This window comes from Phyllostomus hastatus, unplaced genomic scaffold (genome assembly GCF_019186645.2).
Source record: "Phyllostomus hastatus isolate PE091 unplaced genomic scaffold, TTU_PhHast_1.1 phas_scaffold_93, whole genome shotgun sequence".
NCBI lineage: Eukaryota > Metazoa > Chordata > Mammalia > Chiroptera > Phyllostomidae > Phyllostomus > Phyllostomus hastatus.
Window position 1 is genome coordinate 46582482 of NW_025334042.1, and position 14981 is coordinate 46597462.

General features: G+C 34.0%; 2 protein-coding genes across 2 annotated transcripts; both read left to right on the top strand.

The window, feature by feature from the left end:
• Positions 1–6243: 6243 nt before the first annotated feature.
• On the top strand, positions 6244–7197 carry LOC123813097 (taste receptor type 2 member 46-like). The gene has a single exon (XM_045830137.1). It carries the CDS (start codon positions 6244–6246, stop codon positions 7195–7197), a length of 954 nt encoding a protein of 317 aa, XP_045686093.1.
• Positions 7198–13279: 6082 nt separating this feature from the next.
• Positions 13280–14203, top strand: LOC123813100 (taste receptor type 2 member 14-like). Its single transcript, XM_045830138.1, has one exon. It carries the CDS (start codon positions 13280–13282, stop codon positions 14201–14203), a length of 924 nt encoding a protein of 307 aa, XP_045686094.1.
• The last annotated feature ends 778 nt before the right edge of the window (positions 14204–14981 follow it).

Genomic DNA, 14981 nt, shown 5'->3' on the forward strand with positions numbered 1-14981 from the left:
AGAACATGAGAACTTATGACCAGATGGTGGTGAAAGTTAATGGGGTACTGAAATCCTCCCAGAACCATTTCAAAATTACAACTAAACTACAGAAAAACCCTCATGCAGAACAATCTGAAATCTAGTTGAATGGAAGTCCTACAATTACGGATTTAAAGATGAAGCCACATCAATTGCCACTGTTTGAAGCCACTGTTTGTGTAACAAGGGGACCTCCCTGGAAATGGGGGGAGGGTTTGGAGGCACCAACAACCACACATAATTGCGTTGCCCTGCAACCGGGGCAATGCACTATGACTCAGCAGAAAGGGGTATGTAAGACACAGGTGTTGGGCTACAAAGGAATTTCTGGAGCAGCCTAGTATTGGCCTGACCTGGCAGAGGGTGGCAGGGTTATTTTTCTTTGGATATTTTAGAAGGAACGATCTTTGAGGTACAAAACTGCCTTTATTTCAAGTTCTATGGTCATTAAATAAAAGGTTCCTTTTTCTTTCCACCGAACTCTGTCTTCAGAATTTTTGCCTGTTTGGCAGCCAGCAGTAGAACTCTCACTGGCTGGTTTTGGTAATAGTAGGAGGGGCAGAGGCATGACACATAATGGGCTGGTCTCACACCTACATGTGGCCAATAAAAATAGGAAGTATATTTCTTTTGGCCCTGCAGAGGTACCCCTGAAGAGTGAGGGGTCCCTGACCAACATCTGCACCCCCAGCCCAACATCAGTTCCCCCAGACCAGGGTTCTAGTGCCAGAAAGAGAAGTCTCCATACCTTCTGGCTATAACTATAATTCCAATGTTTTGGCTAAACATTTATTCTGAACTAAATTGTATCATTTCAAAATAAAAAAGAATTGAGCTATTTTCTACAACACATGTCCTCACTGAAAATGCTGCTAATAGATCTACTTCAGTAATACTGTTATGGACTAAATTGTGCTCCCCACCCCAATTCACACATTGAAATTCTAACCCCAAGGTAACTATATTTGGAGATGGGGCCTTTAAGGAGGCAGTAAAGGTTAAATGAAGTCATAAGTGTGAGTCCTAATTCAATAGGATTGGTGTCCATTTTAGAAGAGGAAGATACACTGAGTCTCAGAGGAAAGACCATGTGAAGACGAAGTGAGAAGGCAGAGATCTGCAAGCCAGGAAGAGAAGCCTCTCCAGAAACCAACCCCGATGGCCCCTTGATTTTGCACTTCCATCCTTCAGAACCATTAGGAAATAAATTTGTGTTAAGTCACCATTTGTGGTATTTTGTTATGGCAGCCCAAACAGACTAACACAAAAACAAAAAAATAAATTAAAAGGAAAACATTGGAATAGAAGGAGCAATGCTGAACAAATAAAACATTAAAATAGGCTGAGAAAATCAGAAAGCATGGGCTGTGTAGGTGTAACGAACCTGATATTTTGTAGTTTAAATCAAGTAAGTGTTAAACTATGTATAATGTGAACTGCACATTGTAATTACTAAATTTTATTCTATATAAATTATATACCTCAACAAAGCTAGTTCATAAACCAAAAAGTATATACATATATTATCAGAAATGGCAAGTACAAGAGGATTTTAACATATGCTAGTGCATTTGTCTGTATTGAAAGGAGACAGTGTTTAATTTAGACATGATTATAAAAAGAAACATGATAAACATGTATTTTACTTAATAAAAATATGAAAAGTAAATGCACTCCTAAAGAGGTAATAGGGAAAAGGAATTCCAAGAGATTCATCAAAACAAGGCAGAACAAAGAAAATTAGAGAAGATATGAGGAAGTATGACTGAAAACCACAAGAACCTTAGAAATGTGTCCAAAATGATCAAAAACACTAAATGAATTGTTAGTTATTAAAAGGTAGATACTCTCAAACTGTAGTTTAGCAAATATATATTATATATGGTATACTGTTAACAATTTATAGAATGAAATCTTACATGTTTATGTATTTTATATTTACTTATATATTTTATTTTGTATTCAAGACACATTTAGAAGAAAGAAATGAAAAAAGACTGAAAATACACAGATAAAGCAGTAAGAATATAGGCCCTGGCTGGTGTGGCTCAGTGGATTGAGCACCAGCCTGTGAACCAAAGGGTCACTGGTTCAATTCCCAGTGAGAGTGTGTGCCTGAGTTGAGGGCCAGGTCCTGAGTAGGGAGCCAGTAAAGGTGAGTACACATTGATGTTTCTCTCCCTCTCTTTCTCCCACCTTTCCTCTCTGCCTGAAAATAAATAAATAACATATTTTTTAAAAAGTAAGAATATAGATGATCAGAGGACTGAAAGATGCTTTCCAATATTCACTCTTCCCTTCTTAGTTAGTGACAGAACCCTAATATTATCTTATGCATTTTGTTGTTCAAACTACTTAACTTTGTACACTTCTGTTAGATAAGAGATAAATTTCCATCTGATTAAATCACTAAAGTTGAAATCTGAACTAATATACCAGCTAAACTAAAAGTAGTAGAGTAATACTAATATCAAATTAAATAATTTTTAAGGAGCAATTAATATTTGAAGAAAAATACTTAAACTAATAAAAATAATAGCAATAATAGATAAGAATTACAGATATGACTGTTTTTAAAAATGTAGTAGCAAATTAAGTGAATTAAATTTTTAAAAATGAACAAAATGTTAATATATAGTGATAATTTTAAATATTTCATAAGCTGATAGATAAGTATACTTAATAATTGGAAAAAGGATAATACTATAAATTTAATGTGATATATATAGAGTCCTGTAACAGAGCATACACAATTATTTCAAAGAAACATTTAATTTCACAAACATAAATCATGTATTAGGCTAAAAATTATCAATAAACAAAAAAGAATATCACACAAAATATATTCTTCTATTACCACATTTCTATAGTAGTTTAATGAAAAATACTACTACTAATAATGTTATTTCATCATTTGAAAGTAAATTACTCATTAATTCAATCATAGATAAAACAAAACAAAACAAAACCTGTTTGGCAGTTAATCCAAAATTTAGAACTGAACAAGAACAAAAGCACTATCTAAATTAAAGTTTGAAAATTTCAGCCAATACTGGGCAATTCTTATGTATGAATGCATTTATTTTTTTAAAAAGTTAAAAAATATGAATTGGCCAGTTATTTAACTTAAGAAGATAGAAATGCTAATGATTTAATAAGCGTGTATGGAATCAAGTCAAATGTTATCATGCAATAAATAGGAAAAGCAAATGCAAATGAACATGAAGCAATAAAGAAGAAACAGATTTTTTTATTTTTTATTTTTATTTATTTATTCTTTTAAAATTTATTATTAAAACATTTTTATTGTTGTTTAAGTGCAGTTGTCTCTATTTCCCCTCACCCAGATATTTAATAAATAATTCTAGAACAAATACACCACTGCAAATTCGCAAACAGTGGGCTATATGTAAAATGCTATCCTAGAAGTTTTCTCTGAATGCACTTTGACCTTAATGATACAAGAAATGACATGTAAATCCGATGCCGCATTCCAAACCTTGGTCAAAATGTAACTTTTAAAATACTAAGCAAAATATTAGTGACAGATATAAGATCATTTTTTATTCCCTATGCTCACTGTAAATAAGCAATAAAAATAGAAATGAATGACAAAATAATCTTTAAAAATATAAAGAAATTAGGAATAGAATAATATTTAGCTTTATTGTATATAAAAACCATTTCAGTGCTCTGCCAGTATTATCATGTTTAAGTCTGAAAACAATTATATTACATTTGGTATGGAAGGGAACTGAGGAATAAAAAAGGTTAATACATTGCCTGAAGTCACACTAGAAAATGGAAAAAAAATTGAAACGTTAGCACCAGCAATCTGATTCCCAAGCTTATATTCTTTACTCCTTTGTAATCTGCATATAATAGTAAATGAAGAAATCAATGACATAGAACACTAAAATAAAATATAGATGAGGGTAAAAACAAAAGATCTTTTGTGAAAATCAATGAACAGATAAAAATCAAATATATGTAACATTAGAAACATAGTAACTGTACATAATTTAAAAACTAAAGGTATACAAGCACACTTTTTCACCAAAAGATTAAAAATTCAGGTAATCTGCACGTTTTAAAGTGCTTGACACAGCCCAGCAGCCTCTCCAGTGCGGGGTGCTGCTGTCCTGTGGTGCGTGCTGATGAGCAGCACCGTTTTCCCAGCATGCCCCTTGAGCTGGTTTACAGCAGAGCACTTCTGACAAGGACATTTCTCGGTGAACTGCTTTCCCAACTCCCAGGAGGTAGATTTCTGGCACGATCTAAACAATGGATTTCCGGCAGTTTCTGGTGGTGCAGCTTGGTGAGCCATAGCTGTGCCATCTTCAACAAGTTCTGGTTCTTAACCTTGGATGAGTGGGTTAAGTTTCTGTGGAGGCTGTGCTTTGGGGGCATATCTGCACCCTAAGGTGACGACTATTCCTCATATCTGCTATTGCTGTCATTCATAGTTCTCTTTACTACTTTGTAGCCAAGACCTCATAATTCCAAACCTCTGTTAAATTAATAAATCTATGTTAAATGTTTTCTCACCAAACCTCTGTGTGCTGCATCTCCTGAGTGAACTCTGAATGCTGAAGTATTTTTAGACCAAAGTTTTCACTGAACAAATATATGTGGAAGGAAATGACTGTAAATGGATAAAAAATGTACACTAAAGCAACACAGGAAAATTATGCTTAATGGTAAAATGTGGAATCTTTTACAGTGATCCTAGGATTAGGAAAAACTTTGTTAGCAGTGTTAGCCAATACAATAAGAAAAAAGAAATAAGTCTCATAAGTCCTATGAGAATTTGAATGAAAATGACAAAAAACAATTTTTCTTGCAGACAGCAGGTTTACTGATGGATAATCTAAAATAATCCACAAAAAATAAGTAATAAATTTACCTGATAAAATAAGTATATTTACAAAATTGCCAAATAAGACATTCATCTATACCTATTCACCAATAATAATGAATTAGATTATGATATTTGAAACTGAACTTTTGTTTTTATAGTGGCAACAAAAACTAGAGGGGGTGTGGAAGTTATTCTTAGACATAATATATTGTATTTTATTGAAATGTTTATTAAGTTGTATTAAAAGTCATAAAAGAAGATTTGAAGAATGTGGATATGGATCATGTTCATGAGCAGATAGAATCAATTTCCTAAGGTGGCAGTTGTGTCCAGATCCTTGTGGCAAATGCAATCATGATCAAAATGGCAATGGAGTTCAAAATATTTATAAAATTGCTGTATATTTTAATTACATAGACTCAAGAGAGAAACCTTTATGAAATAACTGAGTATGAGAAATATGCTCAAAAGCCTGATTAGGAGAAAGGGATTTATATCTAAAAAATTACCATGAGATTTAGTTTTCATTTTGGAAATTACAGGACAATAATTTGTATCTTCCAGTTTCTCAGAATTTCTCAGGAGAACAAATGAAATGTATAGGTGGGGTCTGTGTGTGTGTGTGTGTGTGCATGTAAGCTTTTAAATAATGAAACTATAAATACTAGTTATCAGTACTCAGTTTGAGGGAGTATCAGCCTTCTTGGGGGTTCTAGGGAAACTGGAAAGTTTTTGAAAGGCAACACTTGAAAAAACAATAGATAAGCTTTTTTAAAGTCTCTCTGCATGGATCCAACGTTTCTGTTAAAATAAATCCCCCTCAGCAATAATGAGCCATTGTGGTCATTGCCAGATGATGAAGATCCAATGACCAAGTTAGACATATGCCACAGGTTGTGTGTACTAGATTTTGAAATTTTACTAGCTAACATCTCAGCTTACTTAATTCAAATTATGTAAAAGTAAGGCAAGGCAAATAATTGTAAAACAATGGAAGAGAATCTGTTAACAAATTAGAATTATTTGCATGTTAACAAATTAGAATTCAGCTCTCATTTCAACATGAGTTGTGAAATATTCTGTCTATGGCAAGTGCCACAGTGTATGAAAAATAATTCATTTAAACCACTGGGACAATGTTTTTACTAAAAACAGCTTTGAACCCACACCTTACCATACCTTGGTGTTTTTCTGCTTGGCATTGATCTCAGAATTTAAGAGAAAACAAGAACATTACTGCACATTTAGAAACCAGGTAGGCATAGGTGGAACTTTAAGATGCTAAGGAATCATGATCATTGATATTAGGTGTGGTATTTTTGTTTTCTTTTCCAGGCTTGGTTGCCCCCACCCACTCAGACATGATAAGTTTATTACGAAATATATTTTCGATACTAGTAATGATAGACTTTGTTCTAGGAAATTTTGCCTATGTCTTCATAGCCCTGGTGAATGGCATTGATTGGATCAAGAAACAAAAGATCTCCTTCGCTGATCAAATTCTCACTGCCCTGGAGATCTCCAGGATTGCTTTACTCTGGGCGTTAGTATTATATTGGTGTGCAGTTGTGTTTAATCCAGCTTTCTATAGTTCAGGAGTAAGAACTATTGTTCATATTGCCTGGGTAGTAAGCAACCACTTTAGCCTTTCGTTTGGTACTAGCCTCAGCTTACTTGACTTGCTCAAGATAGCCAATTTCTCCAGCCTCTTCTTTCTTCACCTAAAATGGAAAGCTAGAAGAGTGGTTCTCACGATACTGTTGGGCTCTTTGGTCTTCTTGGTTTTTCATCTTGCAGTGGCTAGCTTAGATAACAAAATGCAGATGAACACTTATGAAGGAAACCTCACTTGGAAGACTAAGTTGCAGGACATTGTACATCTTTCAAATATGACTGTATTCATTCTTGCAAACTTCATACCATTCACCATGTCCCTGACAGCTTTACTGTTGTTACTCTTTTCTCTGTGGAAACATCTCAAGAAGATGCAGCTCAGTGGCAAAGGATCCCAAGATGCCAGCACCAAGGTCCATGTAAGAGCCATGCAAACTGTCATCTCCTTTCTCTTGCTATTTGTCATTTACTTCCTGGTTCAAATCAGCACAGTTTGGAATTCTTATATTTTGAAGAACAACTCAGTTGGCATATTTTTTGATGTTCTTGGATTCCTGTATCCTTCAAGTCATTCCTTTATCCTGATTTGGGGTAACAAGAAGCTAAGACAGGTCATTCTGTCATTTCTGTGGCAACTGAGGAGCTGGTTGAAAGAAAGAAAGAAAGTGGGGGACCATTTGTCATTTGGCAGAAAACTGTGAGTCTTGGTGAACCTAGTGTATGTGCGAAGACAATACTGATTTGATGGCACAGATAAGGAAGATTAACTTTAATATAAATAGGTAGAAAGCTTAGAATATTCAAGTAATATAAAAAAGATGAAGAAAAAACACAAAGAAGAAAAATCATAGCCATGACCTGAGATTACTGATGTTACAAGTATCTTTCTTATGTAATTCTTACTAGGGAAAACACACAAATTTGAAAGTGAAGATTTATTTAAGACTTACTTTTCTAAAGAAATTTTTACAACTTGAAAGCTTTTTCTTTAATGTGATTTAATATAATTTCCCAGCACTACTTTCATTCAGATTCATTTATTTGCAGACATTAAAATGGGAAACATTTAAAATATGAAGTATAAATAAATGTACATTTATGTAAAATTTAGTTACTATGCAGAAAAGTTATCTTTTTATTTGTATTACACAACATACTTCCTTATCTGTTAACACTCTGATGTGTATTAAAATACCTTCTTGATCATACTCTTTTTAAAATAGTATGTCACTACTAACCTCCAGTTTGGAAACAATTTACTGAATAAGTCAATTAAAATGACACACTGGACTTTTATGGAGAACCATCTGGAATAGATATCATGAATTATTAAAATTGTGAAATACTTCCAATGGTGATTTTAAAAATGATGCTTATGTAGATCAGGTCCATGTATAAGAATACTCATAACAACATTATTATGAGCATATTCCATCAATAGTAGAATGCAAAATATAAAATCATCCAGTTGAATAGAAATAATTCAATAACAAAAGTAAACTATAATTACGTACCACCACATGGATGATTGTTTCACATAAATATTATTTTAAAGAAAAGGAACTAGACCTCCCCCTTAACCAAAAAATAAAACCAAATAAAAAAAACCCTGTAAATTATTACAATATCCTAAAACTCAATTGCAGGCAAGACTGCACTACAATATCTAAAAATCATATGTAGACACTAAAACAACAAAGATAAGTATGAAAATTACTTTCACGCAGCACAGTGGGTTCTGTTTGGGGATCAAACAAGTGGTGTGACAGGAAGGAACATGCAGTGAGCTTCATGGCTTTGTAACCTGGGGGTTGTTAACACCAGTGTCCAATTTAGAAGAAATTATTAAACTATATATCCTCTTCCTTTTTATCATATTCTATTTCAAAGTGTTGTCACTGCTATTAGTTACTTTATTTTAGAAAAATATTTTATTTTATTTTTTGCATATAGTAAAACTTTATGTTATTATCTCAAAACGATTGTTTTTTAAAGCAATTTAAATGAAAATATAAAATTATTATGTATTTATCCATGTAGTTACAGTATCTAATGCTGTCTATGCCTTTGTGTAGATATTGTTATTTCCATCTCCATCATTTTCTTTTCTGCCTGGAGGATGTCCACTGAGATTCCTTGTAGTGTGGACCTGCTGGTGTGAATTCTTTTTTGTCTAAGAAGGTCGTTATTGCTCCTTCAGTTTTGAAAAATATTTTGTCTGGATATTCTAGGTTGAGAGGTGTTCTTTTCTCAGTTATTTAAAGATGTTGCTACTGTAGACTTTTGTGTACATTATTTTTAAAGAGAAATATTCTATTTGTTCCTTGAACATAACATTTTTCTCTAGCTATTATTGATATTTTCCTTTTAAAACTACTTTTCAGAAATTTGATTATGGTGTGTCTTGGTGTAGTTTTCATTTTGTTTTACATTGTACTTGGAGTGTACTGATTTCCTTGGATCTACAGGTTTATAGTTTTCACTTTATTTGGAAAAATTTTGTCCATTATTTCTTCTACCAAGCCCAGGTTTTTAGGCTACTCTAATTACATATTTTTTAGTCCCCTTGATCTTCTCCAAAGTTCAGTGATGCTTTTTATTTTTTCAAAATTCTTTCACTTTCTTGTTTCATTTTGTATAGTTTCTATTTCTATGTCTTCTCTAGTGTTTTCTTCTGTACTGTCCAACTGGGTATTAATACCATCTAGTGCCTTTTTCAACTCAGATATTGTAGTTTTAATCCCTAGAAGTTCAGTTTGGGTCTTTGTTGTACCCTCTTTGGATCTTAACATCTTGGAAACCTGAAATGCAGTTATTATAATAACTATTTTAATGTTCTCATTGGTTAACTCTAATATATATGCCAGTTCTAGTTTGGCTTTGTTTGATTTTTCTTATTTTGGTTATTATTTTAAAGCTTCTTTGTAAGTAGTCTTTGATTGGGTGTAGGATCATGAATTGTACCATACTTAATGTTGGATATTTTTGTATTCCTGTAGACATTTATGAACTTTGTTCTGGAGTGCAGTTAAATTACTTGGATGTTGTTTATCCTTTGGGTCTTGCTTTTAAGATTTGTTAGGCAGGACCAAATAGTGTTAATCAAGAGCTAATTATTCTCCACCACTGAAGCAAGATTTTTCTATGCGAATATCATCTGAATATTTTTCTGTATGTCCTGCAAAATATGAGATTTTCAGAATTTTATTCCATTAAGGCTTCTTTAACAACAACAACAACAACAACAACAACAATAAACAATGACAAAAACTTCATAGACTGGGTGGCTTATAAACAACAGAAATCTATTTTTCAAAATTTTTGGTTGAACATCCAATCTCAAAGAGCTGGCAATTTGGTGTCTGATGAGATCCCACTTACTGGTTCATAGACAGTCATCTTGCTGTGTTCTCACATGGCAGAAGAGGCAAGGGAGGTCTTTGGGGTCTTTTTTTAAAAAAAGCAAGGGCACTAGTTCTATTCATGAGTGCTCCACAGTCATAACCTAATCACGTCCCAAAGGTCCCCCCTCCAATACCATCACATTGTGAATAAGAGTTTAATTTATGAATTTGAGGGGATACAGAGCAATAGCACCTGGTCTTACTGGTGGGTACAAACGCTGTTCTGTACCTTTTGTGTCCTGGGCACTGATTTATCTTATCCTCTTGGATGACTCTTTCTCAGCCCTGGGTAGTTTCCTCATAGACATGTGTCTGTTATTTCTCTGCTGAATACTCGATGAGAAACGCCACCTCCCACCCACCCCCCCGCACCATAGATCGGTAGAAGATCTCTTCTTTCTGGTACTCTGTGCTTCAAATTCTAGCATGCTTGGTCTCCTAGATTCTCAGCTTTTTCTCTCCAACTTGGGAAGGTCATTGCTAGTTCTCATAGCTAGGTTCCTATCCCTCCATCATGGCCTGAAAACGTTTTCAAAGCCATTGTCTGGGCAATCATAGGCCCACCACATTTGTTTTCCATCCAGTGATTTCATCAAATCACTGTCCTTCACTGCCTGATGTTTAGTATCTTGAAATCTGTTGTTTCATTATTTTGTTTGATTTTCATGTTTTCAGACAGGAGGCTAATCCTTGTCTAAATTATTCACTCAAAAGTGAAGATTTCTAAGCAAAAGATTTTTTTTGAATAACTTAATTTTCTGTATGTGACTAGTTTTCTTTTTAAAAGACAAATCATATTTAAAGCTTAGTGAAGTTAATCTTTAATCCATTAATAATAGTTATTTTGCCATAAAACACCTCCTTAGAAGCAAAATTCTTTACCAGATTATTTCTTGTTCTATTCAGAATTTAGGAGGTATTAAAAATAAAGCTACTATGAATATTTGTGTCAAGTGTTTGCATGGGCATATGTTTTAATTTCTCCTAGGTAAATAACAAAGAATGGAATGCCAGGGTCATACAACAGGTGTTTGTTTAACTTTTTAAAGGAACTTATGTATTCCTTCTTCAAGGTAGCTGTGCCATTTTATATTTCCATCAATCCACATGTTCATCAGCAGTGAATGGATAAATGAATTTTGATGTTTTTGTACAATGGAGTACTATGCAGTGATAAAAAATGAACTATCGATACCTGCAACAACATTGATATATCTTGCTATAAAATGTCAAGTGAAAGGTGCCAGACAGAGTTACAAGGTATGATTTCTTTTATAAAACATTCTAGGATGTGGAAACCAATCTATAATTTACACAGGGGTAGGATAAAATTTGGAGGGTAATATATGTCTGTTTTCTTGATTAAGATGATGGTTTCACAAATATATAAATATGTCATATTCACAAAATTATACAATTGAAGTATCTACAGATTATTTGTATCTTAATTCTACTGCAGTTAGTATATTAAAAACAGTTCAGGAGGAAAGCTACACACAAATATACATTCACAGAAATCTTGTCTTCGCAACTTCAGAAAAATCCAATCTCAACTTACAATTCCTTCTGTCTGTGAAGATTCAAGATCTTGAGTTGAGATACAATGTGGAAGCTTTCTCCTTGTGTTCTACCTACCTCAGGTGGAACTGGTTTGTCTTTTCACAAGGGCTACTTTTTGAATGCAGAGTGCTGCAGCTGGGTATGCATGCATGTGCTTATGTTTTTATGGATGCATGTGTATGGGGGGATAGGAGAGTAGGAGCAGAGAGCTCCCTTGGGGTGAGCCCTATTTTGACTGTAACCTAGGTAATGTTTCATCTTCTAAAGTCTCATGAAAGTTCAGTTTCAGATACTGTTTCATTAGCCCATCTTTGCTCACACTTTTGTGGGAGTTGGTGTGTTCCTCGAATTCAGCTCAGTGCCCTGAAAGATGCCAAGCCTGGAATACCCATCCTACCTCGGTGATGTATTGGATTTCTACCCTTGAAAGATGTGACTCAAAATTTCCCATTTTGACTCTTCAACTTAGAATCTGGATTCCTCTAAATTGAAGGATGATATTGACAATTGTAGAGGACTTTGTGGATTGGGTTTATTGTTTCTATATTGCTTTCTAAAATTTTTTGAAGACATGAGTACATGTATTATGATTTTACTCTACCATCTTGTTTAAGAAACCTGTAATTCTTGCATTGGTGTTTGATTTAACAGACAGAGTGACGAGGTTCCTGGGAAGATGTAAGAACAAACTGAGAAAAACCTAAAAGCCTTTGCTGACTGTGGGGGAATGGGTGCTACTGAGTGGTGGAGAGGCATGAACGGGGACAATTCATGCTCTGCGGATGAGCCTCTTTATGTTGCCCATGTCTGGCTGTAACTCAGAGACTGGTTTGTTTAACAAAGATAGAGTTCTATCATTTCTCACAAGCCCCGTAGTTACCAAAGTTTGCTGAACATTTATAGTTAAGTATGAAATAGTATCAAGAGTAATCATGTTTTTAAGATATCTTGATGTATAGTATGATTTTTTAACACCAAGAAAAGCCTAATAAATACTAAGGAATGAATACAAGCCTGTATTATTAGAGAGAAAATGAAGTAGTTTAGAATCCCGATGATTTTGGATTTTCTGAGTGTCACTTCCTTATTGATGTAAAGAAGACAGTCATTCCTGGGCAATAATCCCATAAAGTGTGATTGGGATTACAAGGTGTGTGTGTTTGGGCACTTGCAAACAATTTATTAATAGATAAATAAATATAAATTATGAGCATCTATCATTCAGGAGTTTGGCTTTTCTGGGTTCATTCAGGAAACGTGAATGCTTTTGAAAGAAAAAAATCTTTGGATAAACTATGGAAATGTCCTGTCAGTCTTCCTGTATTGCACCTCAGTGGTGACAATTTTTGTGCTTATCAAACTCCATCTACTAATGTAGATATTTGCTATATATTAGAGTTCTAAGCATTGAGTTTTTAATAGCATTGATAACAACTGAAATTGGTAAACAAATTGGGTAGAGATGAAATAAAACAAGGATTGCAAAATAATGAAAGAGAGTATGTCTTTATTTGCATGTTAGCAAATGAGAGTTCAGTTTTTCTGTCACCATCAAGTATGAGAAACTTCATTTTATGTTGAGCATGTAGAAAACCTGGACTAGAGTGCAGCTAACTCTCTGGGAGAAAATGATTTTTATAAGGAGAGCTACGTGCCTGCCCATTGGCACACCTTAGTGCTTTCTGACTTGATATTGAACCTATGATTTTTAAAAAGAAATTAAGTGCACGTACAAGGAGTAAGTATACATACTATTTCAAGGTGGTAAATCAAGACGTTGTTAACATTGCAATTAGACATTGAAGCTCTCTCTGCAGACATGGGAAGTGCCTTGCATAACTTCTTCATCATTGTAGTAAATACAGAATTTATAATTGGTATTGTGGGGAATGGATTTATAATACTGGTGAACTGCATTGACTGGCTCAAGAAACGAAAGATCTCCTCAGTTGATCGAATCCTCACTGCTTTGGCAATCTCCAGAATTTGTGTAATTTGGATGGAAATGATGACTTGGTTTGCAAAGGATTTTTATCCATCTTCATTTATGAATAAAAAGGAAGCTATATATGTTATTCTGGGGGTGGTAGCCAGTTATTTGAGTAACTGGTTTGCCACAGGCCTCAGCCTCTTTTATTTTCTCAAGATAGCCAATTTCTCAAATCCTGTTTTTCTTTGCCTAAAGCACAGAGTTAAAATGGTAGTTCAGGTAATGTTGCTGGGAGCATTAGTGTTCTTGCCTTTGAATATTAGTATGGCAAGTATGTATATTAACATCCAGATACATCCATATGAAGGAAATACGACTTTGAGTTTCAAAAGGAGTAATACTGAAAACTTTACAAAACTGATCATATTAATTGTGGGAGACATTCTACCCTTTTTAATATTCCTGAATTCCTTTATCCTGTTAATTGTCTCCCTGTGGAAACATCTCAAGAATATGAAGCACAGTGCAAAGGGATTCGGAGATCTCCACCTCAAGGCCCATATAAGAGCCATGAAAAGTGTGATGTCTTTTCTCTTACTGGTTGTTGTTTATATCCTGTCTATTTTCATAACAGTTTTCTGTTCTGAGATGATGCAGAACAAACTGGTCTTTTGGCTTGACCAGAGTATTATGAATTTTTATCCTTCAGTTCACTCGTTTATCCTGATTCTGGGAAATGGGAAGTTAAGGAAGGCTTCCCTTGCAGTGCTGCAGCAGTGGAAGTGCTGTTGGAGAGCATCATATGTGACCTAGAAGGAAAACAATTAAATTTTTGTATGGTATTTCACCCTTCTTGGGGGTTCTACTGTAATTCGTAATATTAAATAATTTTAAATGTTTATTTGGAAAAGATTCTTTTCTATGCTTATCCAATGTTAGTTACATGTATACAGGTATGCATATATTTCACATATTTATACAAATAAAAAAGTAAATGGATTATCTAATTATAAGAGTTTTGTCAGCAGCAAATGATAAAAATAGTATTTCAGTTCTCACTTCTTTGGAAAATTTTAATAAAAATGTTAAAAATATAGCCCTGGCTGGTGTAGCTCAGTGGATTGAGCTCAGGCTGCGAACCAGACATTGCAGTTTCGATTCCCAGTCAGGGCACATGCCTAGGTTGCAGGCCATGGCCCCGAGCAACCGCACATTGATGTTTCTCTCTCTCTCTCCCTCTCTCTCTCTTTCTCTCTCTCTCTCTCTCTCCCCCTTTCCTCTCTAAAAATAGATAAATAAATAAATAAAAGAAGACATGTTAAAAATATACATGGTAGATATATATTTACTAAAATGTGAAAGTTATACTTTTGTGCATGTCAACTTTCCAATTGTAAGAATAAATTTATAACTATTTGTTAGCAGTGTTTCAGAAGCAAGAAAGAACCTGTATACCACTCACTCATTTCACTTTATTACATTTTCATTTAATGATTCACAGTACATAGATTTATATATTATCAGGAAACTGCAATTTTTTTTCTATTCAATATTTTGTGTAAACTGTCATATTAGAGGACTGTTATTTAAA